At 39.1% G+C, this 26,308-nt stretch overlaps 2 protein-coding genes across 3 annotated transcripts; one reads left to right on the forward strand and one right to left on the reverse strand.

Moving 5' to 3' along the window:
- Nucleotides 1-384: 384 nt before the first annotated feature.
- Nucleotides 385-19,317, reverse strand: gk5 (glycerol kinase 5). The gene is made up of 17 exons (XM_032565428.1): nucleotides 19,277-19,317; nucleotides 18,629-18,939; nucleotides 17,046-17,139; nucleotides 16,834-16,909; nucleotides 16,616-16,709; nucleotides 13,557-13,688; nucleotides 12,345-12,420; nucleotides 11,967-12,028; nucleotides 11,796-11,869; nucleotides 10,422-10,482; nucleotides 9,081-9,207; nucleotides 8,882-8,986; nucleotides 8,688-8,782; nucleotides 6,745-6,848; nucleotides 6,599-6,658; nucleotides 6,265-6,398; nucleotides 385-4,385 (listed from the first exon to the last, which is right to left on the reverse strand). Exons 2-17 carry the CDS (start codon nucleotides 18,764-18,766, stop codon nucleotides 4,231-4,233), a joined length of 1,587 nt encoding a protein of 528 aa, XP_032421319.1. The 5' UTR covers nucleotides 18,767-18,939; nucleotides 19,277-19,317; the 3' UTR covers nucleotides 385-4,230.
- Nucleotides 19,276-26,220, forward strand: LOC116721590 (nucleolin-like). 2 transcript variants are annotated; one of them, XM_032565439.1, is made up of 14 exons: nucleotides 19,276-19,418; nucleotides 20,492-20,552; nucleotides 20,642-20,704; nucleotides 20,971-21,084; nucleotides 21,975-22,046; nucleotides 22,128-22,251; nucleotides 22,352-22,509; nucleotides 22,848-22,974; nucleotides 24,339-24,490; nucleotides 24,576-24,723; nucleotides 24,802-24,935; nucleotides 25,012-25,138; nucleotides 25,255-25,430; nucleotides 25,945-26,220. In XM_032565439.1, exons 1-14 carry the CDS (start codon nucleotides 19,404-19,406, stop codon nucleotides 25,950-25,952), a joined length of 1,479 nt encoding a protein of 492 aa, XP_032421330.1. In that variant the 5' UTR covers nucleotides 19,276-19,403; the 3' UTR covers nucleotides 25,953-26,220. The 2 variants fall into 2 exon arrangements, with proteins under 2 accessions (XP_032421330.1, XP_032421331.1); XM_032565440.1 differs by lacking the exon at nucleotides 19,276-19,418 and adding an exon at nucleotides 19,455-19,473.
- The last annotated feature ends 88 nt before the right edge of the window (nucleotides 26,221-26,308 follow it).

Here is a 26,308-nt window from a genome sequence, read left to right on the forward strand (position 1 = left end):
CATTCCTGCACAAGAGACTGACAAAGTTTGAGTTATGGTTCCAGATTCTGAATGGAGTCCCAACTTAACTAAAGAAACTCTAAATGTATTAATAATTTCATGAATAAGTTATTAATCATAGTTATTAATAATTACATAAGCCAAACAGTGATGCAAGTTTTGATTCCCAACACCATACTTTTCGTATCTATTTGTGAAATGTGTTAAAAACAATGCATCAATCCTTCATCTTTGCTTCATCTTCATTGGATTGTGTCGGTCAATTGCATAAAAGGCTACTAAACTTTTACTGAAGTTTGAGGTTGTAACACAAAAAAGTTTGAGAGACATGAATACTAGACATATTTCAGAAAATTATGTAAAATCCAAACACCACCCAGCAGGTCAGAGGTGAAGAAAGAAGTTTAAAGTTCTCAGTTACAGAACAATAATGTTAGAAGAATGTCATCAGAGTTCACACTGATCATACGACATCAAAAAAATCTACAATAATAAGCAGAAAAGTATTGGAATGCTTCTTTTTTCTGCCAGTTCAACCATTTCTTATATCCCTGATTCCGTCTTTATAAAACATTATTTAGTACAAACGCTCTTAAATACTGAGTACAGAGGCTTTTACAGGTTCAGAGGAACAATCACATTTTAACAGTGAGTCAATATTTAACACCATTATAATTATAACATTATATACAGACATTCACAAAGGGTTTAAAATAAAGTTGATCCAAATTTCTCAAAGGAAACAGGTATTTTTTTTAAATCAGGTCCTCATCATTTTAAAATGACTATGCAAACATTTCATGTTAAATCACCAAGATGCAGCTTCATAAGAAAAAAAAAAATACTGGTTCTGAAACAACAAGACGTCAGGTCAGTTTATTTTAATCCAAAATGAACTGAAGTTTGTGCTTGAATCTGAATGGATTCTGGCTTGTGTCCCAGGATTAAACATTTAGCACTCGGTTGTTGCTATGGAGCACTCATGAATTAAAAGCTGATAAGCCAGTCGTTGGCGTCATAGCATCGGGTAATATTATTTCATTAACGAGACAAGGAGGCTGAGAAGTGAAATCCAATTTAGACTAGAATGAATAAAGTTATCTTCTGAATAAATGGCACTGTTGAGAAGAAATAATGGAGCAGGAACTTCTTCATGCTAATTGTTCTTTATGGACCCGGTTCAGACTTGGCAGTAACATTCACCTAAAAACGCTTCCTAAATGATCCGATCTGTTTCCAGATTGCTATCAAAATTTTAAAAAGTACTTAATCCCTTACAGATTTCTTCTGTTTTTGCTTTTTTTGGTCACATTTAAAGGTGTCATATCCAACCGTTTTAATATCAGATGATATCAATCTGAGAAAATAATTTTAAAAGAAGGACATTTCCATAAACTCTGCATTTCTAAGAAGGAGAATAAATGAAATTCTCATTTTAAAGCTGGATTTCTTATTTACTCAGATTATCTTTGATACTAAAATTTGTTGATATTCAAAATCATAAAAGTGTGGCAAAGAAACGTCAGAACACAAGAAATCTATACAGAATCCATGGCGACAAGCAGAACATCAGCTGGTCTCCTCATGTTTCTATGAAATCCCTAAAAACCTGAACTATAAAATAATCTTGAACACATTGGAGGTTTATGTGTTGTTGTTTTGTTTTTTTTACACTCACTTCACAAAAACAACAACCCATACATACACACATCTATTAGTGTATATCTTGATCATCTAGACTCTGTGCAGGACTGAAGTTTTTGTTAACTCTAACCACTGTTTTGCACCAATGCAATTACATGATTGCATAGAATTTTTTTCTCAGATCTAAATATTTATATGAATTATAAAATAAACTGTCAGAAAAGTGCTTGAATCTGGAGAAACAGCTGACAAACTTTCTGCTTAAAACATAGTTATTTAATATCAATGTGTTTGTTGTGACAATGACATTTTTGTTTCATTTTGTTTTGTTTCATTGCCAATCATTATGTATATAGAGCACTTTAGCCAACTGTGGTTTAGATGTTCTAAATAAACGCAGTTATCTTTGACTTGATATAAATGAAAATATTTGTATGTTATCTCCTGAAGGCTTATTGCACCTTATTTTGGACCATTTGACTCTTACAAAAATATGACTGATTATGATGAACCAAAATAGATCTGACCAACCTGCTGCTTGTACTGTATTTGTCTTACAATAGAAAATTTTTGCCTAAAAATCTACCTCTAGCTAGATACATAGATTAGTCATTAATTTAGTTTTTATTAGAGTTTCCTTAAAACCAGAAGAATCCAATGTAGAGCTTATATCCCGAGTCATGGGTGGACCTTTAACTGAGTGTTTGTGTTCAGACTACAACGCAAATAAGATTGAAGATATACCGAGAAATCAGATGGTGACCAGAATCTGATTATTTTTATAGTTTGATGGTCAGAAATTTAAAAAATCTGGTCTGCTTCCATTCACATATTTAAGTGCTTCCAGGTCTAACAATAGTCCTCGGTTACTGAGGAAAAAAGACTCAAAGTTAGCTATTTTCCTTTCCAATGAGGTGTTAAACACATTCATGGGAAGTGCAAAAAGTTGTGAGAAATATTTAAAAACAGAGATGCTTTCTTTAGTATGTTGCTTCTTCTTTCTTCCTGAATTTGGCAGGAATTTGGAAACATTGGAGTTAAGGCACTGCAGGGTTTCCCCCAGAAAACTTGCTAAGCCCGGTGGTCGGGGTGCGGAGGCGGTCCACCGTGTTTTTGTATTAAAAGATGTTAAGCAGACAGGAAAAGTAAAAATGTTACTGAGTAATTATATGTTACGGGAAGACATCGCCAGTGAAACAATATTTCGTTCATTAACCACTAAAGCTCCGGCCAACAGGGAACACATAATAAACCTTATCAGCTCACACAGAGCCAGGCGCTGGGCGGCGTGTTGAGATGGAAAAGCCGCACAAAATTCTTTGACCACAAATATAAATCATTCTCACCACTCGCTTAACAGACCTCTGAAAGCGCCACTACAAGCTATTCCTGCGGTTCACGTAGAAACCAGAGCTAACGCGGTGGGGTTTAAACTCCTACTTTGATCAAAAACTCTGGAAAGAAAAATAATTCCTCACTGGGGTTTCGATGTAAATATCCATACAGGTCAGCCTGTGTCCAGTTTGAGTAAAAGGAGGCGCCCGGGATCTGCACTGAGGTAAACTTAAGACATCCAGCTGCTGCAACGCGCAGAGGCAACGCGCAGAGGCAACGCGCAGAGGCGCCAGCGGTGTAATTGGTCCAGCTTTAAATGCATAAACTATAAACCTATCTTCTATAAACATATCTTTTAGGAATAAATCTTCTCCGCCAGTGAAACGCTCAGAGCAACAGAGACGCTTACAATCCAGCTTAAAAAAAAAAGGAAAAAAAGAAGAAGCGACTTTTAATTTATTATTATTTTCCTAAAAACATAAACAAGAAAGGCTTAGCCTGGCATTGGGGCTCGTAAAGCATGGCGGGTCGCCAGGCCTATAATATACTGGGGGAAACCCTGCACTGCGATCTCTATGAGGAACATATAGCGGCTCAGGAAGCTAACAATGCTAACTGCTAATATTAGATGCTGATGATGGTTTAAAACATTTGACTTCAATAATGTATTTGCTTTAAATGACTAAAACCCTGTTTTACAGCACTCCTCACACACAGTGTTGATATAATCAATATCTGACTGCTAGCGATAAATAGATGAGAGAAAATTTAGCACTATTTGGTTAGCTTCTTTTTTTTTAGTTCCCAAAGAGAAACTGGAATTTGCTAAGGTTGCTTTCAGCAAGTCAAAGCTCTAAATGAAAAGTCAATAGTTTCTGGTCGGTACTAGCAGAGTTAAGCTAGTAGCTGAGGTTGTTCATGCTTAGCTTCATGATCTGATCCCCCGGTTTGGTTATTAGTGCCAGGTATGAACAGGGGCTTAGATCAGTTCTGACTTCCCTGGAAAGCTCAGAAGATTTTCATTTTCAAGTAACTTTTGGTCCATTGTACACCTTCCACCAGGTCTCCACCTGCTGCAGTTTTAAGTACCGTGTCTTTAAATTACGCGGACCATGATTCACACAGATAAAGTTATATTCATTTGAAGGCACAGCTGATGGCGGTTAGCTCTGCGTTTCACGTGTACTCAGCAGCTGTTGTGTCGTTTCCATTGGTTCTGGTCCAGACCCTTCCTGTTGGTGCGTCCCACAGTCAGGGTTTGTACCAGTTCATGGAGCGCCTCAGGGCTCTCTCCCAGCTCTGGAGGACGGGGTTGTATTCCTGACCGGGTCCGGCAGCACCTTTAGGCAGGAACACCTTATCAGCGCTCTGCAGCTTCTTCAGCTCTTCACGGGTCATCCAGAAACCTACAGAGACGCAGTTAGCATGTCTTAAAACTAGGCATCCACTTAATCTGCAATAATCTAATTACATAATGCAGAACACAAGGAAATAGCAGGACTCATTTCTGCTTTTGTGGCCCTAGTCAGCAAAATAAAAATAGGACTTTTGATCAGCTTTCAAATGAACACTTGTCATGAGTTGCAATATATTTAGAGTATGAACACTGAAAAAAAAGGATTATTAAAGTGACTGCTTGATAAAGTGGCTTTTTATGTCCTCCATTTAGGTAGAAGAGCATTCCTACCAAATGCTCTTCTAGAATTGTTTATTTAATGAAGAAACATTAGAAAAAATAAAAAAATACAGCAAAAACAGGAATATGTGACAGATCAACTTCCTAAATAAAGTCTAATACCTTACAAATTCACCCAACTAGCAAATAGAGTCCATATTATAAATGCAGCTTTTCAGTGAAGGCCTCAGAAGTTTGTCAGAGAACATTAGCAAACAAACAGCTTCATGAAGACTGGGGGAACACAGCAGACAGGTCATGGAGGACGTTGGAGAGGTTTAAGGCAGATTTAGGATCTAGAATGATATTCCACGCTTTGATGTCACGGAGCTCCGTTCAATCTATCATCTGGCACTGAAATGTAGGACTACAGCAAACATCCCAAGGTGAACGTCCATCTTCACAATTCGATGCCAACTGGGAGAATCTGTTGGCTGGACAGGTTTGTAGAGCACTCCACAAACCTGGTCTTTTTTAAGGAGGAGAAGAAGAAGCCTACTGTTGATAGAACACCGCTGGAAGTCCTGTGTGCATTTAGCCACAGCAAACAAACAGATGAAGATATTCTGTCCAAACGAGACCAAAATTGAACTTTTTGGGACAATAGGCATATCGCTGTAAGCATCACCGTGAAAACACCATCTCCACATTGGTACATAATAGTAGATGCATGATGCTGTGGGGATGCTTTTCTTTAGCAGGGACAAGAAAGCTGGCTTGAGTTGATGTATTGATCAATAAATCCAAGGCAATCCTGGAGGAAAAACCTGCTGGAGAAGGCAGTGGAGGTTCAACCATCCTGATCATACAACCAGAGCTACAATGGAATGGTTTAGATCAAAGAACATCCAGGTGTTTAAAAGGCCCAGTCAAAGTCCAGACCTAAATCCATTAGAGAATCTTACATCCACTCTCCATCCACAAAGATAAATGGTCACAAATTCCAGTAACCAGATGCAGGAAGCTGGTGGAGACAAACCCCAAAGACTCTCATCTCAGCTGTTATGGCAACCGAAGGTGGAAGTACTTATGCTCAATTTCCATGGGACATTGCGGCATGGCTCGGTACGCTATTTTATCTGATTCCATTGTAAAATTCAACACAAACAACCGACCTGTACCACACCATTCTTGGCCCCCTTTCAGTTGTAAGCAGTGGTACAGTAATCCTACTGTACATCCGTACCACACGTGGAACACAACACAGTCTGTTGATTTCTGGACAGAAAAATGCCACTGCTTGTGTCACGTTAGTCACTAGTATGACATCAAGTTAGGCGTTTGGGTTTAACCTTGCCTCTGCAGGGAGAGTCTAACTGGTTCTCCCGAATATGCCGGACCGTAGAATACCACACCGCACCTTCTCCTGATGTACCGCTCAATGGAAACAAGGCAATAGTACTGACTCTGAGGGCTGAATAGTAATTACAGCCACCAGAAATGTAAAAAAAAAAAAAAAATCATGCATCATTTTCTTTCCACTTCTCAGTCATACACTATTTTGTCTTGGTCTGTCACATCAAATCCCTCCAAAATTAGAATTAATGGCTAGAGGTTCGAATACTTTTGCAATCTGGCGTTATGTTTTAAATGAGAGTGTGTTTGCCTACCCACTCCGAGTCCGGCAACAAAAGCGGCCCCCAGAGAGGACATCTCCCGGTGTTGGGGCCGGATCACCTTTCTGCCGAACAGGTCTGCAGTCAGCTGCAGGATGAAGTCGTTGGAGGAAACGCCTCCGTCCACCCTGAAAAAGAGGGGAGCAGAGTGCTCAGCTATCGCTCAAATCATTTCACTGTAACTATGTCAGAGGAGCATCTAGCCAGATAATGTATTATCGATACGCCTGCATTAGCTGGAGCGGGGTCCAGTGAAGTTCAGGCTGACACACCCAGCTTGCTGGATACAATCCAGGTTCCACATATAAGACTGGAGCATTAACCTTACCTGATCTTTGTGATGGGGATGCAGGTCTCTCTGAGCATCGTCTCATACAGCTGCTTGTTTCTGAGGAGAAAGTTAAACCAGTAAGCATGGAGGAGGAGGAGACGAGTTCAAACTGATTCGTTTGAAGCCTGCCCAAAGCCAATCACCTGAAGGCGACCGACTCCAGAATGGCTCGGACCAAATGGCTTTTAGTCGTGGAAGGTTTGAGGCCCATCAGGGAAGCACACGCTCTGGGGTCATTCAGAGGAGCCTTCAATAGGACACACACAGGTTAAACACGAGCCTCCTATCCGAATCAGCTTTCTCTTCATGCATTGACACAGTTATGATGAATTCTCCAGGGTGGAAGGAAAAAACAAAACACATCTTCAATGAACTAAAAACTGGGAGACCAGTGGGACAAAGCCACAATGGACTGTAGCTGATCATTTCTGTTGGTCTGTCACCAAAATGATTGACTGTTGTTTAGAGTTGTAAATACTCTAAACAGAATACAACGATGTCATGGAAGATCTAAGGAGGAGAATGTTTGGCTTATAGTCAATAGTGCCGTTTCTAAACAGCAGCGCCATCCAACCTCATCAATCAGATGCAAGTTATTAGTCTATGTCACCATTTGAACAGGAAGCAAACGGTCAACCTGAGGTGAAAGGAAATAATTTTGGATGTTCAGCGACAATCCAGAACCATCGAGGTTCAAGCTTGGCATTAAGTGGAAGGAGCTGGAAACAGAAGCTATTAGGCTACACTGGCCAAAATATGGCTGGAGAAATTCACCGATACATCGGCTCTGATTTCCTTCATTTGGGGCGATTGGACGATAATTACATGAGAAACTGATCTTATCCACTGTCCTCTTTAGCTCTGCTGTGAGAGAGGACTGACTGGTGTCATTATATAGAAATCCAGGTGGGATAGAAGTGTGGAGCTGAGATATGAAGTGTTTTGGTAGCAACTCATGCAAACCGCATCAAATATATTGTCAAGAAAAACAGGGGGTGAAGAGAAGTTTTCTATGTCTACCAACTCCTTTTTGGACACTTTGCTTTGCTTTCTTGTCTTGTATTTGACTATTTTTTATTTGTGCTTGAAATCAAATCAAATCAAGTCTGATTTGATTTGAACAAATCAAATTTGAATCAACAGTCAAGCCTGGTGGTGGCAACGTTGCATCCCTACCAGCGGTACAAACTCCTAAACCTTTTCAGGTGGATGGCAGACCCTAGACTTCTGGAAAGCACTCAGATCATGTTTTCTATAATCACTGAAGTTGACTGCTGTGTAATCACTCCACTCTGAAAATACAGCAGTTCAAACATAAAGCACAAAATGAATGGATTTCCAGGAGAACACTTAAAACCACTTGGTTAGTGTTTTACTGGAAATGTTGACACGGTCATTCAGCCATTTGATTTATGTTGAAGGAGGAACACAAACTGAAAACATGCAGGAACGCTGGCCATTTTCACTAGGCAACATTCGCCTGGCCAACAAGAGGAGGGGAGACATTTTCTAATCAGAACTAGAATATCAACATCCAGCAGAAAACACTTACAACTGCCAGTTCAAAATGGAGGGCAGAGGGAAAAAAAGAAAAGCATGTTACAGAGAGACAATGCGAAACCTGTGGCGGCATATTAGGGCCATTCTAGACAGAAAAAAAAGGAAAGGAGGAGTAGATTTCTGCTAAAAATCTCAATAAAAATGTCAAGAAAAAAACAAGGAAATATTTGAGTTTGCTAGAAATCTCAGAAATTTGGGGATCAAAAAAATTGTCTACAAAAAAAACTTAGACATTTCTGAGTTTGAAAATTTGCCAGAAAAAAAAATCACTAATTTTCTAAAAAAAAAAAAAAAGAAAACTGATAAAATTTCAGTTTTTTTCATGAAAGTTTATGAGCTTTTATTACAAAATTTCTGATTAATTTACTACTCTTTTTTTCTATCTATTAAGGCCCTAATACACCCTCATAGAAACCAGATGAAAACCATTACCACAACGCATGTGTTTTTATTAGAGGTGGAGATAGGCATGTGCATAAAAATATAATACGTCATATGTTAGCAACAAATATATGAGTGCATTTACCTGCAGGCCGCTGAAGGAAGGGACGAAGCACACTCCATCTGAGTCGCTGACACTGTAAGCCATGTCGCTGGTCTCTCCGACGTCTGAGAAGAGCTCTGCAATGTCATTTTAGATGTGAAGAGGAATAATTATTGGATTTTTTAAGAAAAAAAACCCAAACATTTTTACAATAAGCGACACGGTTCAGTCCTCACCAAGTTCTTGGGCCCATTTGATGGCAGTGCCCGTGTCTGCTGCGTTGCCCTCTGCCAGGTAAACGACGTCTGAGCCAATCTTCCACCCCACCAGCGGATACAGACCTGCAGTAGACGGGTTGGAATAATCCAGCAGGATTAAAATCTGGATGGAAAAAAAAACTAAACAAAACAAAAGAAACATGTGCTGCTCCTCTACCTGCCACAGATGTGTGTGGTTTGCTCCCAGTGTTGATGTCCATGAAGGTGCCGGTTCCCATTGTGATTTTCACGTCGCCCACGTCAAAGCAGCACTCTCCAAACATGGCCGCCTGCTGGTCCGCCATCTGCCACAGGAGGGCAGAGTGAGCTTATGGAGCAGGAACGAAAAACTCCAAGACGCGCCATCCCGTCGATGGGATGGCGCGTCTAAGTTTGACCAAAACTTAGAAAGTTTTGGTCAAAACTTAGAAAATTTTGACCAAACTTAGAAAGTGTTTGATGTTTAAAGTAGGGCTGAAACGATTAATCATGATTAATCATTAACTAATTGTTAACAAATTTAGTAATTGATTAATCGTTCACTGGAGAATACAGACTCCAAAAAAACAATTCATGAAAGAACAAAAAAATATATATATACACTTTGCATTTAAGATAAAAAAACATCTTTGTCTGTAAATCTGTTCTATTCAGAACTCAAGTGGCGTAGTTGTAGCTTTACCTGATTTGTTAAAGGAAAGTTGTTATTGTATTCTACGCTATAAAATGTTTATCTTCTTATTTAAAAAAAGGAGTATAACTTTATTGGTCTTTTTTAATGTATTTTCAATATTGCTTAAGAGGCCAAATGAAAAAAATCAGCAGGATGTGCCAATTTCTTCATCCAAATCATTGATTGATCGTCAAAAAAAAGATCAAATAATCAATTACTAAAATAATTGTTATTTACAGCCAATAATGCCCTGCGAGAGATTGGCGACCTGTCCAGGGGGACCCAGCCTCTCGCCCGAAATGTCTCCCTGGAGACAGGCACCAGCACCTCTCCCGACCCCACAAGGGACAAAGGTGTAAAAAAACGGATGGATGGAGCCAACAAATAAAGCACTTCACACCATTACCCTGGTGTTTCTACTTGGCTGTGAAACCTTCCCGGAGGAGGCCACTGTTACCTACGACTTCCTGTTGTCTTTCTACAGATGATAGAAACACCGGGTGAAGTGTGTTTCTTCTTGATACAAAAACATTGCTGATAGAAGAGCAACAAAGACTGGTCGGTGCTCAGGAAGCGAGGATGTACAAACAAAAGCATCACTCCGTAATTTAAACAGAGCAATTAGACACAGAAAAGCAGGAGATGAGGTCACTATCACCAATAAATTGTCCTTTGAATGTCTAATTAAACTTTGCCTGAGTGAAAATTTTACAGAGTACTTTTTTTTACATTTTAACAACAGAGTAAGTGAGATACGGAGGAACAAATGAGACACAGATTCACTGTGGCTGTTTATTATATTCATGCTGCTGCTGCTGGATTGTGATGCCAAGAACGTTCACTCACCACTGACATGATGGGAATGGACACTCCGAGGATGGACGAATCTGTGGAGCCGAACTTATGGCTGATGGATTATGAAAACAGAAACCAGAGACAACACATTATCTCCTGCTCTCGTCTCATCCATCAGCAATCTGTTCTAATGCAGGAACCGGACCGGGAACATGGCATAATGTACAATACGCTTCATCATAAAAACATGGTGAAATTATTATTAGACCCCCGCCCCCACCACCCCACACAAGCCTGTCCAACAACCTGTTAATGTTTCTACCTCACTGGTTTACCAGCGTGAAAGGAAATGGAGGTTATGTTATTAATACACAGATAGTAGTACGTCATTATCTTTAAAAAGATAAAAATCTAAATCAAATCCACCTACAAAAACTGGTAAAAAAAACTTTCCTAAACAGTTAAAGGGGCAGTGTCATGTAAAATCGACTCTTTTGAGCTGCAGTGTCCAAGCTTCTGCCTCACAGAGCAGCCCTCACCAGCTCTGCTCCTTCAGACTAGCCAGCAGCAATTAGCAAATACCTGGTAGAACTGCACATCTGATTAGCTCATTATACGAGCTACCTCTTAGTGCAACTCTGGTAAAAATGTTAAGGGGTTAACAGAGCCATGTTGTGATGACTTCCTGAAGGTGGAGCTTCAGACAGAGCAGGAGATTTTAAAGAGACAGAGGCCCAATTTTAAGGTGTGAAATCAGGAAGCAAAATTTCTTTTTAGTCATATTTGATATATATAGCATTTTTATAATAACTGAAGGTAACATAGTTACTTGATTATGCTGTAATATGTGCCTTATAAACACATAATACTGCCCCTTTAAGTCTGAATGTAGTCATACCTCCAGAAGTTTTAGATTTGAAATCAATTTCATTGATTTTAGAAGTCTGTATATAAACCGTAACAAAACAATGCAGAAGCGCCAATCAGTTTAGAAACAAACAAAAAAAAAATTGCATTTTCTATTTAAATGTCATGTTAACGATTTATACTCCTTTCAATAATCAAAGGAAACATCTTGGTTAGCATTACACCGATCGAAGCCTTCTTCTAATTGCTGAGCAGCTGTTTGATGTTTCCATGGGAATTTTGGTGATCAGCTGTGAGGTTGGCAGACCTCCTTGCCATCGCCCTAATCTTTAGATCCTCCCACAGATTTTCTGTCAGAGTCAAGCTAATAGTAAATTCCAAGCCTGATCAGCAGCCCTACACCTCCAGGAGAGAAAAGCTTTACAAAAACGAGAAATTGGCCACACAGCTCAGATTGACGTTCATCTCGTTTTTAATGTCTCTGTGTTCTTCTACCGGTAAAAACTTCTACTGACCAGAAGCTGAAACCTCGAGACTTGTAGTGAAGGTTTAACTTACCCTGTATTTTCTACTTGGGGGAATATTGAGAGGGGCAGAGAGACAAGAGAGCAGAGAAACTGACTCCAGCACATCTGTGAAACAACACATGACAGAGAGGTAAAAAAAATGTAAAATACAGTAACCCCACCATGCTGAGCAGAGAGGAAGCAGCAACATGATGCACCACACCTGGTAGGAGTCAAAAATCCCTGTTGAACTGGCGTTGGAGTAGTCTGTGGCGTGGACGCGACCTGAAACAGATTAGGTAGCAATATGTGAAGGAACTGTCTGGAAAAAAAAAAGTCCTAATCGTTTGTTTTCCACTTCCCCTCCTGCAGAGGGCTGAAACATTCCTCAGAAATTGCAGGCAATCAGCGATGCAAGAGAAATGTGTGAGACAAAGAGCGCCCTGTTTGGACCTTAATATCCTATTATAGAAAGTCCACAGAGTCAAACTGGCAGGTTTGGATCACACATTTCTACAAACGCTCTCTGTGTGTAGGTGGGAGCGACTGACTGACTGACGGACTGACTGACTGACTGACTGACAGACTGACTGACACCGACCTTTGGTGAGTTTGAACAGGAGCCAAGTGTCTATGGTTCCAAAGCAGCAGTTGCCTTCTTCGATCGCCTGATGGACCTGGAAAAAGAAGAAGCCATGATGAGGAGGAGGAGGAAGAGTACAGTCTGTTCCTGCTGGGATTATTGACCCGGTGTGGAGGTTGGTTTAGAAAACGAGCCACACTGGGACCATGTCTTTATGCTGCTCTCATTATAAACTACAGTGCCCTGAAAAAGTATTGTTTCAGATCGTTAAACAAATTCTAGTATTAGTGAAACGTAACCAGAGTTAATACAAAAACATTTCTTAAGTGGTGATTTAATTTATTAATAGTAAAAAGAAAAAAAAGTAAGCCACACCAGCCTGACCCTATTAGGACAGGACAGGCTGTCTTTTACATCTCAGTGGGACTCTTGGTCTCCTTTTCTTAGCAGGATTGTTTGAATTCAGCCCTGTGGAGACGTTTGAGCATGAACAGTCAGCATCCAGGTCTTCACTTTGTGTTTTGGAGCTATTCAGGCTAAAATGGCCGAGGTGCTTTTGTCACTATCCTGCTGTATTACCCAGCTTGAGCTCAAGTCCTTAAACATTTGGGATTTTCTGCTAGACAGCAGAATTCACAGTTCCATCAGTTATGACAAGTTGTCCTGGTCCTATAGCTGGAAACTCAAGCCCAACCACCACCATGTTTAACTATTACTAAAATATACTTTTATTTTTAAAATAAAGTTAGTGAATGATGAAGCACCTTCTAAAAAATTTGAGTTGCACCAATTGTAGTTCCCTGGCTGATCGCTGGATGATTTTCAAAAAGCCTGACCTGCCAATTCCGATTTTGGATGATTCTTTTTTTTTTTTTTGCGAAATAATGTGATAAAGTAAAGGAGGAGGAATTCTTTTTTCACAAAGGTCCAGATTCAAACTGCATTCTACATTAACTCAGGTTAGAGTTCATGTTAATGTTTGTTTTTTTACCCACTTAATTTTTAAAAAATTACCAAAAAAAACAAACCAAAAAAAACAGAACACAATTTGTAAGAGATCTAAAACCTTCGCAGCATTAGAGCTCAAGACGCTGCAAACCCTCTGGAGAGATATCGTTTTAATGCATGCTTGTGGGTTTTACTTTATCTACCTAGGCAGAAAACAGAAGCACATCAGCACAGCTTCATTTAAACTTCCTGTTGTGTTCACCAGCCGGGTCGTCCACACACCTGCTTGTAGTGGGCCAACACCCACACGAGGCGAAAGGTGACGTGCTGAGTGGAAAAGACGATGAGGCTCGCTGCGAGCGACCGCTTGTCCCGCGTCAGGAAGTAGGCCACCTTCATTGCACCGTGGATTATCTGAGAGTGTTAAAAAAAAAAAAAAGAATAAAGATAAAAAGATGGTGAATGAGTGGTCATCATGTTCAGCTCCAGCTCAGTCATATTTATCTAAAACCTGAGTCAAAGTCATGCTGCTATTAGCCACATGACTGATAGCGGGTATCTGGTAGTTTATATCCATGATGTACCCACTGTACTGATAATCAAGTTTGTTTGGGACTGATTATGTTGCTGCCGTGGAATACAAAGTATTAATGTGATTATCAGCGGGAATAGAGTTTACATACATCCTAAAGTTGTGTTAAACTAGAAGAAGAGCGACAGCCAATCACATGACAGAGTAGAGGTCAGAGTGCATTCCCACAACTTATCATTACACTGTCATTTTTACATTTCATAATTACATTAAAGAGTCATTTTATTATTTTTAAATGATGCCATGTGACGGCACCCTCCACCTTTATGTATCTCTGATAAAAATAAAAGAAATTTCACCAACATGACCTCACATTGAAAAGACGTTAAGCTCTCTGTTCTTCAGCGAACATGTTTTCTACAGGATTTAGGTCTGAGGACTGAGGTGGGCATGGAACTATGAGGAGTTAGTCTGGTGAAAAATCTCTATGTTGATTTGGACACAGGTTCTGGATCATTGTCCAGATTCCCACGCACCTTAGCAAGGTTCTGATGAAAGAGAAGCAGGCCCACAGCATCACGGATCCTCCACCATAAATGACAGTGGCCTTAATTTGCCGTTCTACATGTTCGTCCACATCAGCGAATCTCAGTATACGCAATATTATATTATTAGCCAGAAGGACTGTCATGTGGAAAGTTTCTGCGAATGTATTTTATATATAGCTGCAACTACTAATTGTTTTAGTAATCGATTAATCAATTAATTATTCTGACGATTAATCGGATTAAGAAAAAGTCACATTAAGCAGATTTTTCATTTAACCACTTAAGCTTATCTTATATATAATAAATAAGAAAATACAAATTGTATTGCCTAAAATGCAGTCACATGGCATTCCTTTAGTGAATGCATTTGTTTTATGAGATGCGTCCGCAGCTAAAATAATGTGAAAAGCTCAGGCCTTTCTGCTTGGCACGGCATCAGTACAGTGTCAGGTGATGTTATGATTAAGTTTTTGATTAAGCAAATGATAATTGTATAGCAAAATCTGCTAAACAGAATAATAATAATAAAACTATGCTACTTAAGGAGTTCAGGTTAGAACATATTACAGACAAAGAAGTTTTATTATTAGTATTTTTAAATGCAAAATGTATATTTTTTGTTACATTTTTGCTCAATTACTGCCCTGAATTTGTTGTTCTTTTAACAATTGGCTTTTTTTTTTACTTGCATACTCCCTTTAACGATTAATCGATTACTAAATTAGTTGTCAATTATCTCAATAATCGATTCATATCTCAATAAATGGGCCTGAAACTAGATTCATCGTTTCAGGCCTGGTTTCATGCGCCACAGGTTTCCACTCTGCAGTCAGTAGGATATTTAGGTTGTGGGATGGACTGGAAGCAGAGTTAAAAATGGCTGCCTAACCTGCAGAGCTTGTTGATGAAATGCTCATTCTTACGCCCCCTTCGGGCCGCTGCTCCAAATTACACACGCAAACATGAACCCCCACCCTATGAATCACTTACTGGTGTATCACACTGGGTGGACATGAGGAGAACACAATTACTCAGCGTTTTGAGTAAGGGATTTAAAGAGATTTTAAATAATTACACTTAGCAATTCCAATGTCTGGGAAAACGGATTATAAGCAGAAAACATTCCCAGGTCTGGCTGTTCACCCTGAAAGCAGTCAGCAAGATCCTAAAAGAAGTTACCAAACCTCTAAAATGTCCTTATGGGACCAGCAGCAGGCTGTTGCTACTGTTGATATGACGGTGCATACTTGTACAATCAGAGAGATACACTAGTTTAACTATCAAGGACGCTGTGCAAGAAGGAAACCTTTGTTCTGTACGAAGGCCAGAATAATGTTTACCAGGAACAACAGAAACAAAGACAAGGACTTCTGGAATCATGGCTGATCCTGATTTGGACCCCAGATCAGGGGTCCAGGGGCACGCCGAAAGCAAAGCATTCCAGAAAAGACGAGGAGGTGGAAGTGAAGCTTCCTAATTCAATTCTTTTAGCTCAACACCAGCTGGTATTGTACGAGGTGTGCAACTTTTTTCTTCAGTTAAGAGACACATTTCTATTTATGTCTTTAAATTAAAATCTCAATCTATATTGATTAATTAATTAACAAGCCAATTAGATTAATGCAACATGTAAATATTGCTCTATATTGTAAAGTTTAAGATACGTTTCTAATTTGAACTTCCGAACTTTGGAGTCTGGAATTGGATTGTGACATACTTTGTGTTATTGGCAAACACAAACGCTGTAGTCTAAACAAATCAATCTAATGTTTATAGATAAAGCAGGTGATTTTTATTTTACTAAAAATAGTAATCAAATATTTTTAATGGTCATATTTTATTGTTTTCTTTAATAGATTTTATCGCATCACAGAAATTATTGCGCTAAACTACGTATCTTCACTTTTGTGACTACTGTAAATAAATCTGTTTATTCCAGAGAACATCTTTTCTTAACGAAGAAAAGAGGATTTATATGTGCTTCTTTAAACAATACAAGTCTAAGAGTTTCTTGGAAAATCTCATTTAAAAAAATGAATTTAAAATATTTAAACATTCAAATCCCTATGTGGTTACATAAAGTACTACCTCTATGAAAATATACTTTCTTATGTGATGTTTATTAAAGATATATAAGAGATGTCAAGGAGCCCTGTAATGGACCAGCCTCTGGATGTATGTATGTATGTCTGTCTGTCTGTCTGGGTGGGTGGGTGGATGGATGGATGGATGGATGGATGGATGGATGGATGGAGATCCACCTTCATGATGCAGGATCTGTTCCAAGACTTCACCAGGTCTGCAGCTCTTTGGTCCTGCCAGCTGATGAAGTTGTGAAAAGGAACCCCCGTCCTTCTGTTAAAGTTCAAACACAACGAGAGAGAAGAGGAATCACAGCAACGTCAAACCAGAAGCGTTCTCGCTCACTTTCCAGCTTCTCAATGAATGAGAAACTGTCAGGCTGTTTCATTTCTGCGACCTGTCCCAGGTGGTGAAGGTTGCTCTCTGAGTGGAGATGCCGAGGGCCTCCATCTGGCACATCTGGACTCCTGCGTCTGTAACGGGAACGCAGCAACACTTAAAAAATATCAGCGTAATACTGTAACAGTAAACGCTGCTTGAATCCTGTTAGCATTGCTGCCCTGACACCGCTGCAGATGGATTCGATAACAGGACGTCGTGCGGCTGTACCTTGCACTGCCCCTTTGACCACAGTGATAAAGCTTTCCCACAATGCATCTGGGTCCATCTCTACGTGTCCCACCTCTGGATACAAAGGGACAACCTGGAACATTCACAGGGAATAATCTGGCTTTAAATGTGGCAGAAAAACAGGTTTACGCAAAGGTCTGCAAAATACTTAAAATACTTCATAACCGTTCTACATTTCTACATTTGCAGAGCATTTTGTTAGTGTGTTAAATAATAAACCAACACAAAGCGGTGCAGCTCAGGTGAGAGGATCTGTCGGCAGTAGGTATGCCACAATAACAAAGTTTGATCGGACAATAAATTGTTCCAGAAATTGTTGTGATAAACAATATCATTGTTGTTTTGAGACCATTTTCAAGGAATATAATGGTAGTGACATAATAATGCAAATTTGTGTCCTCAAAAGACCAAAAAAGTTTAATTTTGTAAAAGAATGCTTAATATTGAAACTAGAATATGTTTTAAATGACCAAACATTATTAGGTAGATAAAAACAATAAACACAATGACCAAAAATAATAAATAATACTACCCCCACACTACCGTAACCATAGATAAAATGGATTATGAAGATTCTGTAAATAAAACTGTCCTTCCAAATATATTAATCATCAGAGTGGAAATAAAGAACTCATTCTAATTTATCGTGCAATTAAATATTCTATTATTTATTGCGACAGGCTTGGTTAATAGAGAAACGATTAGTCAACCACTCCACAAATCTGGTCTTTTTTGTTGAGAGAATTGTTGTTGAAAGAAGCCAACAACAGGTCAGGTTGGCTACATGAGATGAAAAATGAACCATTTGGCCAAAATTTGGAATGATAAGTGTAAGAAAACAAACAGTCTATAAAGGCAACAACTACAGTAGTGCTGGACAATAAACGTGTCACCTAAAAAACATATCACGGTGTAAGCGTTTCACATGAGTCCATGTCGATAAGTATTGACTAGCTTTTTGATTTAAAATATCGGAAAGGCAAGCAAACTGCTGACGTCCCCTATCACTTTTTTATTATTATTTTTAAAGAGTTATGAGGCATGGTGACCACACCTGAAACTGCTGCTGCGCAAGTTACTCAACAACTTGCTGCTAGGTAACTTAGAAACGAGCTAGTTAGTTCATACCCTCAACTTTTCTTGGCTAGCCCTGAGAGGTTGAGCGGCTAAAGCATTTCCTCTGCCTACATCCCCCAGGACGCTGGGAGGTTCTGGCCCTGAGTTCAGATCCATCATTTCTGGATCTGAATTCTGTCCTATCTTGATCAAGTGTCTGTCGTGATATTGCTTTTCTGTCCAGCCCTTGCAACAACCCAGCCAAAGCTAGAGTGAAGCTCATACATACTGTGATCTAAGAGGTTTAGATCACAGTATATCTATGTGTTAGAACGGCCCAGTCATGTGGCTTGAGCTATTTTGCAAAGAAGAATGGACAAACATCTCAGTTTGTTATCATTTAGTACTTCCTGTTACTGTACCACATACAATCCCATTTAAAGGTTTACACCCCTATGAAAATAGCGGGTAAAAACTGAAGAATCTGTTAGATGTAAATATAATACCTTGCTGGTGCATGATCCTCGGATCCTCGCTTCCTTGTCATACACATGACATCTGATTGACGTTGTACCGACGTCCACCGACAGGATAAAGCTTTCCTTCGTTAAGCCGTTTCTCCGACTGCCCATCATTGTAAACATCAGATGAGTTAACAAAAAGAAAACCCTAATTAGGTGTATCGAGTGTTTCTCAGAGGAATCCCGGGTCCTCCATGGTCAGCTCCCACCGGCTCTGTTTTGAGCCTGGGCGGATGGTGGGACTGTAACTCGAACCCTGGACTTTGGTTTCTTTGAACTTCCAGTTCCAGTCCAACCTGCTCAGAAACAAACATAGTGCGGCAGATTACATTTCCGGGCAAACAAAGCTACAATCTGCTCTAATAACATACCGACATCCTGGAAAAAGCTAACACGATTACGTATCTGGAGAGTCTCTACAGACTGGGTGGTGAATACATAGGGAAACTATTAGATTAGACTCAAGCTAAGGCTACATGGTTAGCTGTTAGAAATAGATATTTAAATGATTATTTGTTTAAAATGAGACTGTTATAAACCATTACATGCTACATAGATAATGTTTACAACGTCGACGGTTGTCATTAAAGGAGGAATTCACAAACTGTTCAGTTGTAGTTTTCGCGTACGCACCTGAACAGCGCGCTCTCCCTGCCGGCATCCGTAGATTAGTGTAACACATGCGCAGTGTGTAGCATACGCTTAACTTGCATCTCTGACACGTGTGTTTTTCTGTCTACGCTTCCTGTTGGAGCATAACATGGCAAAGAAACAAGTAAGAATTGTATTTATGTTCATATTAACTGCTGCTGGCGGCGTTTGTAGACAACGTAAGTTAACCGTTATAAGTAAACCGTCAAGCTAACAAGTTAGCTTGTTATTTAGCAGCTTAGCTTAACAAAACATGGAACTTCTGCGTGAAAGGACTATTTTATGTATTAGAATTTCGTAACAAGTTAAATGTATTTTTTAGTGGCGATAACTTTATTAACTCTGTTATTACTACCGTTCTATTACTTATAGACCTGTACGGTTTTTAGTCACTTTCTGAGACTACAGCTACAGATGGACGTATATTTAAACGTGTTAGCAAAATATTAGGAAACTTGGAACAAATTGCCATGCAGATCTCTGTTGGTGACATGCCTTATATTATTCCAGATTTATATGCATACATAAAATAAATACTTTTGTGAAGCTTTTTAGCTTCCTCATTTTTCAAACTCTGAAACAAAAGGACAATATTGTTTTGTGGGATCCAGGAGATGTTGAAAAAAATCCAACAGGGAAATAAATTTTTCTGAGGAAGCAGCAAAAAAAAAAAAAAAAAAATGTAGTCAGACATTAAACCAAAACTTAGAAAACAGATGCAGTTAAGTTACAAATGTAAGATCTGATAATTGTGAACAGGAGTTAAGCTGGAAAATATGTGTAGGTTCCTAACACTGACCTCTGGAGGGATGGCCTTTTTTAAGTGTTGAATATTTACCCCAAATTTTAATACGGCCCAGTTTGTAGGAAAAATTAAGGATTGTCTGATAGTTCAGAGTGCAGAGTAAAATGTCTACCCACCTTCAAGTCCAGAAGTTGGCAAAAATCATTTTCTCAACCTTTGTAAGTGAAGTCATGAACATTCCCATCACTGGTCTGGAAATCCATCAAAATACACAGAATCCTGACATTGATTGTATTTTTTTATGCTTTTGGTGAGGGAACTTACCGCTTTCAAATGTTAGATTTAAAGACATCAATATGCACATTTATCAAACCCGATTTGACTGACAAACAGCCAGCAATGCAGACCCATAACTTTCTTGTTTTCTTTGTTTTTGTTTTGTTTTTTCTTAGAATAAGAGACATAAAAAAAGCCAAAACCACAACATAAAGGAAGAGAACACACACAATAATGGTATGTTATTTTGTCTTAATGCTTTATATGAAGTATAATCTCGTCTTTTCATTTGCATGATGATAATAAAAATCATTTCATTGCACCAGATTGGCAGCCAGAAGAGAACACAGAAGTGAAGATGCGACAGGAGGAGAGTGGAGACGAGCAAGGTACTGTGACTCATAACATGTAACTCTGAGAGGTATTACAAGCCGGATCTGAGATATGTTTGTCACAGTACACACAATTCAATCTCGACACAATATCAAGAATAATGCTAATAGCTTTATTATAAGGACAAGTAGCATAGGGTTCATTTGTTTAAACACAAATAAGTTGATTAAGAACAAAATGGCAACATTTTTAGGGAAACGCCTACTGTACAGCAGCTTTTTGATAAGTCCAATAATTAATGCAAAGTTCTTTTTTTTTTAAGCTCTTCAAATGGACATTGAGGTAAAAAGAAACGTTCCCACGGTAACGGTGTCTTGGGAGAAGAAGGATGCAGAAGGAGAAGACGACAAGACAGACGACAAGACAGAGAGGACAGGTGCTGGTCAGGGTTGTTTCCATGGTGATGCTGTGAGCTCTTAATTCTGGTTCAGTTTTACTAATCAGAAGTTTGTGACTGATTTAAAAATCTCTGGTTATAGAAAAGGTTTGACCTGCTGGTTTCTCCTCAGGAAATGATATAAAAACACACTGGGGCACCTTCCATGATGTACTTTCTAGTGCATCATGAGACAAGCATAACCATAACCATATAAGAAGTGGGAGGGGCTTACGGCAGTGATGGGTGCTTCACGTTTTATAGAGAAAGTTACTAATAACAGAAAAGAGTCAAAAGATTTGTCGTTAGTAGCCTTTAAAAAAGTTGCTAAAAAATCAATAAGTTGGCAACAATGCGCTAGACCTCATCCCCACACTTAGCCACGCTCTCAGTGTTTCTTGGCTCCTCCCACTTTGGTGGTTTTGACTGGTCGCGGGGTTTTGCTTTCACAAGGGGGGTTAGTTACACTTTAATTAGCTTCTGTGCTTTGTCTAATTTCATTTAAAAAACTCTTCACAGGTACTTAAAAAAAAGCTAGCGTTGAATTTCTTCTGTCAGTAACAGAGTTCTCCCTGAAGAGTGTTGCTGGCAGTAAAACATAGCAGCGCTTGTGTAGGATGAATTTAGTTTCTAGTGAATGATTTCAGTTCTGAGCTAAAGGCCAGTCCAGGTGAAATCGTTTGATTCTTGTTACTGGGGGTTTAGCATAGTGAAATAACTAGAGGAATCATAGCTCAGTAATGAATTAATGTGGTTAATGGTTTGTTTATTTTTCTAAAGATATGTTTTATTTCTTAGGCTGAGACCGTTTCTGTTTTAACAGCTGTCATTGGAGAATAAAGTTTTCTTTAATGTGTTGGTTGCTGATTGTCTGAATTTGTGTCTTACAGTAAATAGAAAACGGAAAGCAGACGCTGCCTCCGATTCTTCCCCGTCAAAGAAAACCAAACCGACAAACGACGGTATGAACTCATTCTGTTGTGGATACCCAAACGCCAGCTTCTTTCAGTAAACAGCGCTTCACATGTTTTCCTCCGTTGCAGGTCTTTGTCTTTATGTTGGCAACCTGAACTTCACCAAAACATCAGAGGAAATCAGAAGCTCTCTGGCGAAATGCTTCATGGCGCAAAGTCTGCTGTTTCAGGACATCCGGTTGGGACAGTCCAAGTGAGTTTGTTTAGATGTTCACGGTTGAGGTTTTTTTTTGTTATTGGAGCTGCTGATGTATGAAACGGTTAATAAAACGAACAACTTTCTGTTCCTGTAGGAGGCATGCGTTTGTAGATATGGCCTCAGATATGGACCTGAAGAAAGCTTTGGCCCTGAATGGAGAGGAAATCCTCGATAAGCCCATGCAGATGGCGAAAGCCAAAGTTAAAAGCAACGACCAGGGCAAGTCGAAAACGCCACCTGTGGATAAGAAAGGTAAAGCTGTACAGCAGACCCCAGATATTCGAGGGGGTGAATGTCTACAGCTCAAAGACACCCTCTAAAACACTTATCACTGCCTATTTGCAAACGCCAGCCAATGCTGTGTCAGGTAGCATTGTGCCTAAATATTTCAGCTTCCCAAGCTGCATTTTCTTTAAATATTTTAGATATTCTCTAAGGAGAAATTCGGAGTTCTGTTCCACAGAGAAATTGACTAATAGTCAGTTTTGCACCGTATGTACTGACCTGTAGAAGTGATATCAGAATCTGTTCTAAGAACACTGAAACTCACACCCAGGAAAATATATTTTGTATTTGTTTTGTTTTGTCAGTGAAAGATAAGCGGTGCTTGTTTCTGAAGAACGTCCCATACGACGCAACTGAAGAAGACATCCGAAAGGTTTTCCGCAAAGCCATCTCTGTTCGCTTTGCTGGCGGAGCCAAAAGTCCGACTCATGGGTGAGAGTTTGGACTTTTTAATGTTTCTCCCTGCTACAGTTGAAACCAAAAGGTTGAATTGTACAAGAGGGGTAACTATGGGTGGGCAATATGGACTTTAGCTTTCATCACAATGTCTTTTTATTCAGTGTTCAGATAAAAAGACACATGCAGAAGAACTACTCTTGTTTTAGGTCAGTTAGATTACTTTTGTTTACTAAATGTCACAGTAATAGTGTACAGTTGTGATAATAAAAATGATAATTAGGTCTTTCTTTTTTTATGTAGCTGTATAGCTGTGACTGCATGAGAGCATTTATAACGCCACAAACACAAATATTGTTCTTGGCTTTTTGAGGACACCACTTAACTAAAGAAGTGTGATCTATATCACTAAACTCCATACAATAACTATATTAATATTTATTGACACTGTCGTGGAACAAAAATGGGTGAAAATAGTAAAGCAAGAGTTCCTATAATACCGTCAGTTTTTGTCTCTTAACACCTTTTATTCGAATTTATCAAAACAATAATTAGTCAAAACAGTGATAAAAGCCCAGCTCTGCAGGTAACTCACTGCAAAGAAGTGATGAAGTTGAAAAACAAATCAAGATAAATGGAATAAAAGAACATCTAAAGCAGCAGTGCAAATGTTTTTTAGTTGCCTGATGTTTTTTTAGGCTCTCAGTTCAATGGGAATGTGACCAAATACAGAGGAAATGTATGTAAACATCTGATTTCAAGGATATTGTTGAATAAATCTTTGACTACTTCTTTCTGTTATTATTGTGGCAATTAGCAAAAAGAAATCATTCTTGTAATTCTAATTCTCAAACAGGTTTTTGATCTGATTTAACTTCAGACAGTAGCTGCATTTCCATACAAATGTATGCAAAACTATGTCAATATCTTGCTAATGTCGGACAAAACACAATTTTACAGTCGCGGTGTTTCCATTAAATAAGTAACAAAATTAAAATCCCATGTGATGAGCCACTTTGTGCACCATCATCCTCCCACCGCTTCCTGTCGTCATCTTCTTCGTGGTTTCCACCAGTAGTAACATCCGGTTGTTGATCATGCGATGCCAAAAAATTTTTTTCCATTACAGTTTTGTGAAATAAACCAGTTTTGATCCAGCAACAACCCATCCTCCAGCCCCCCACATCGTTCTAGCATCAGAACCTTTTATTAAAAACCAAGATTCTTTTTTAATTAGTGTTTCTATTAAGCAAATATATTTTAGAAATGTCAAATTATGTAGTGGTCAATGGAAACGCAGATAGTGAGGGGAAAAAAGCATCATCCGTCTTTTTATCGATGTTTTATGAGGAAAGCATTTCTCACAGATTTCTCATCTAATGGACTTTTTTTTTTTACAGCATTGCCTTTGTGGAGTTTAAAAACAAAGCCATTGCTGAGGAAATGCTTAAGAAAAAACAAAAAGCTCAGATTAAAGGCCGGGACCTGATCGTGGATCGTGTACAACAAAGAGCGGCCGCTAAATCCAAAACCAGCGGTAAAAAAACGAAGGGTAAGAAGACCTCATCATCAAAGAAAGTCTGTTAGCCGCCTGACATTTTTAAAAATGATTAAAGAAATCCTCTTAATTCCAACAGCTGCAGCTCCTCCAAATAACATCTTATTCGTAAGCCGTCTGCCTGGAAAAGCAAAAGAAATCCACCTGAAGTCCGCCTTTAAAAAAGCTGTTGGTGTGAGGATTCTCACACGGCCAGGAGTCACTGCAGGGAAAGACGAAAGAAAACGGTAACCCAACGATTTCTCTACTCTTTATGGAACGGATTCCCGTCAGGACCCTCACCAAGCATTTGCGATTCTCTGCAGGTTTGCCTTTGTCGAGTTTGCAACCGTGGCCAACGCTGAAAAAGCGCTGCAGTGGTCCAAAACTGTCAAGATCTGCAACCAAAAGGTCAAAGTTGAAAGGAGTCGCAGCAGTGTGGAGCCTCAGAAAGCTGAAGGTACTTTAAAGATTTCTTCATCAGTTGAATGTGCCAGGCTCTCCAGAAGCGAATAAGTGAGCGGTTTTGTGTTTAGGTCAGCTGAAAACCCTGTTTGTTGCCGGCCTGGCTGAGACGACGACCGCAGAAACTCTCCAGAGCGCTTTTGACGGAGCCGTCAGCGCAAGAGTCGCCATTGATAAGAACACCGGAGCTTCAAAACGGTTGGTGTCACGTGGTTTTATCAGTGGATCATGTTAGCTTTTTTAAAACAAACAAACAAAAAAACCATCTTTTTCTGATTACTCTGCTTTTTGCTATTTTACTATTTTTCCTCCAGGTTTGGATTTGTAGAATTTGACAGTGAGGAAAACTGTAAAGCTGCCAAAGACAGCATGGAGGACTGTGAGATCGACGGCAGCGGGGTCACTGTAATTTACGCCGCACCAAAGGGTGAAAGTTCATCTGGGCCTGCTGGGGGGCCGTCGCCTGGCACACACAGCAGGAAACACAAAGGTATACGGGACGGCATCACTGTGAACCCAACAAAGAAGGGCTGGAACTAAACGTTGTTTTACTAATCGATTTATTCTGGTAATTTTATTGGCTAAAATGCAACAACAACGTTCCTTCAGTGAATGCTTGATCATTTGTAACAAAGGAATCATCTGCAGTCAAACAAATCCTTCCAACATCAACATGTGAAAAGCTCAGGCCTTTCTGCTGGACTGATCTTTTGATTCATTCTTTGGTTAACAGATTAATAATTGGACAGCAAAAGATGCTTCATAAGAATTTTTGTTTTTACAGAATTTCAACCTAATACTATGCAATGATCTTTATATTGGACAAAATTTTTTGTCCAATTGTATTTTTGAGCTGAACCCACTCTTCTTTATCAGTTCAGCAAAGAAACTGTTTGGCCTCATTTTATTAAGAGACCAAACAAAGTGTAAAAAAATCATTTTTTATAAATATGTTCTTTAAAGAAGAAGATGATTTGCTTGTCTTTTTTGTGTGTTTTTTTTAGGTAAATGATGTGGATCTGGAATGCGCCACCAAGCTGCTGAAGAAGTGAATACTACAATTTAACTTCTGGAAGACTTTTCTGCTGATGTTTCTTTGTTTCAGTTTGTAACACCTTTAAGCTTCTTTCAGTACAACTGTAACATATTTTTAAACAGATCTTGTAATTAGAAGTCATGTTTTGGATTGTGAAACATTCACCGTTCATTTATTAAAAGTTTGCCAATAAAAACATTGTCAGATGATAAAGTTTTCTACCGTTGATAAATTATTTAAAACCCAACCTAGTGTTTTTGGTGTTTGTTAAATATTAAAAAGTCCAGCATGTAGATAAAGTCTCCTAACAAAGCATTGACCTTCATGTCCTT

Source organism: Xiphophorus hellerii, chromosome 6 (genome assembly GCF_003331165.1).
Source record: "Xiphophorus hellerii strain 12219 chromosome 6, Xiphophorus_hellerii-4.1, whole genome shotgun sequence".
NCBI classification, from domain to species: domain Eukaryota; kingdom Metazoa; phylum Chordata; class Actinopteri; order Cyprinodontiformes; family Poeciliidae; genus Xiphophorus; species Xiphophorus hellerii.

What these genes read in the sequence shown, in the direction of transcription:
- LOC116721590 (XM_032565439.1), top strand. An exon ending in AGAGAACACACACAATAATG is followed by an intron (nt 20,553 to 20,641) that starts GTATGTTATTTT and finishes TCATTGCACCAG; the next exon opens with ATTGGCAGCCAGAAGAGAAC. An exon ending in GGAGCCTCAGAAAGCTGAAG is followed by an intron (nt 24,936 to 25,011) that starts GTACTTTAAAGA and finishes TTTTGTGTTTAG; the next exon opens with GTCAGCTGAAAACCCTGTTT.
- gk5 (XM_032565428.1), bottom strand. Translation starts at nt 18,766, where the DNA reads ATGTTTACAATGATGGGCAGTCGGAGAAACGGCTTAACGAAGGAAAGC. An exon ending in GAGGATCATGCACCAGCAAG is followed by an intron (nt 17,140 to 18,628) that starts GTATTATATTTA and finishes TGAATGTTCCAG; the next exon opens with GTTGTCCCTTTGTATCCAGA. An exon ending in CCATTCCCATCATGTCAGTG is followed by an intron (nt 9,208 to 10,421) that starts GTGAGTGAACGT and finishes CTCCTGTGGCAG; the next exon opens with ATGGCGGACCAGCAGGCGGC.